General features: G+C 30.4%; 1 protein-coding gene across 1 annotated transcript; it reads left to right on the plus strand.

Moving 5' to 3' along the window:
• The first annotated feature begins 653 nt into the window (after positions 1-653).
• LOC114414257 lies at positions 654-1,305 on the plus strand. The gene has a single exon (XM_028378556.1). It carries the CDS (start codon positions 699-701, stop codon positions 1,152-1,154), a length of 456 nt encoding a protein of 151 aa, XP_028234357.1. The 5' UTR covers positions 654-698; the 3' UTR covers positions 1,155-1,305.
• Positions 1,306-1,563: the final 258 nt, after the last annotated feature.

Below are 1,563 nucleotides of genomic sequence, written 5' to 3' on the forward strand. Positions count from 1 at the left end.
TAGTAGCAGAACTAATATTTGACAATAATTTTCATGTATTCTTAATAAACTATTAATCAATTAAAATTATTCTAAAAACAACTTATTAAATCATTATTATAAAAAAATAGTTTTTTTTCATACATAACAGTTATATTATATATAATTGTATACATAACAATTTATTATAAGACTTATATTGTTAAAGTGTTTAAATTCACCTATTATTATTAAAAAAAACAAGATTTAACACAAATCATTGATGTATCAGTTACAATTCATTAATTTTATCAATAAAAATCACCATCTACATATAATTATTGAAAGTTTAAAATGACTCTCTCCCTTTTAATTTAAAACCAACAAAAAAATTCTTTGGTAACTTCTCGAATCTCAAATAAAATATTTTCATTTGTAACTCAGATACTATATTTATTACCACAAATCATGATTTAAGCTCAAGGTAACAGACGCGTCTCCACTAGCTAGTAAAATATTCATTTCATGTAGTATGAAACAAAGGAAAAAGCATGCATATTAATAATTGATGGTGATGAAGATAACAAGCAAGAGAATCCCCACTTTAATTTTTATTTTTTTTATTTCCTCTACCCGGCGCAACAATCGGATACCCCCATGTGCTTTTCTCTTCCCCCATTCTCTATTTATAACACACTTTTGATAGCCTCTCTCACATGTCTTGTTCTTTGTTAAGTTAAATGCTACAATTTTTCAATATTGTTAACATGGGAAACTGTTTGAGGAACAACAAAATATCATCACAAGATCATGAGAACTATGCAGAAGCCCCAGTAATTGATGCAAAGGTTGAGAAGGTAAAGTCACTTTCATTGTCCAAGTTGGAAGAAGCGCCAAGGATGGATCAACAAGGCATGAAGAAGGTGAGGTTCAAGATGCAAAATGATGATAATACTTATGAAGGTGAGAGAGGAAGTAAGGGTAATTCTAGAAGTGTGAGGATTAGAGTGGTGATGACTCAAGAAGAGTTGAAAAGGATGATGAGGTGCAAGGATGAACACACTTCATTGGAGCAATTATTACATGCTGTGAAGTTGAGAGGAGGAAAAATTTCAGAGGTTGGTGAATTTGATGATGATCAGGGACTGAATTCTTCTTGGAAGCCATCTTTAGACAGTATTCCAGAGGATCACTAGCTTGATAAATTTATAAAGTAGCATTTTTGTTAGCAATCCAACTCCGTTAACTATGACACTTTTTTTTTAATTTGATGTATTGAACTCCACATAAATGATGTAGTTACAATGTTACTTGATAATAGAAATCTGGTGTTTATAAGCTTGTGAATTTTGATGGGTTTATTCATGAAAAAGACTAATTTTGTTGGGATGAGGCAGTAAGAAATAAGAACCATGATCTACAATTTTCTGCCCTCGGAAAAGTTTTATTTTATTTAACACAATTATAACTCTTAGATTTTTATGCTTAGTACAAGAAATATATTGATAATCATCGACCCCATTTTCGGGTGGATTGGAGTGGAAGGAGAGGAGAGATAGAGAGAAGTGATATATATGATAAGGGATATATATGATGAAAAATATA

Source organism: Glycine soja, chromosome 6, assembly GCF_004193775.1.
Source record: "Glycine soja cultivar W05 chromosome 6, ASM419377v2, whole genome shotgun sequence".
NCBI lineage: Eukaryota > Viridiplantae > Streptophyta > Magnoliopsida > Fabales > Fabaceae > Glycine > Glycine soja.

Bases quoted from the DNA above. Each gene is read 5' to 3' on its own strand.
- LOC114414257 (XM_028378556.1), top strand. From the start codon at position 699: ATGCTACAATTTTTCAATATTGTTAACATGGGAAACTGTTTGAGGAAC.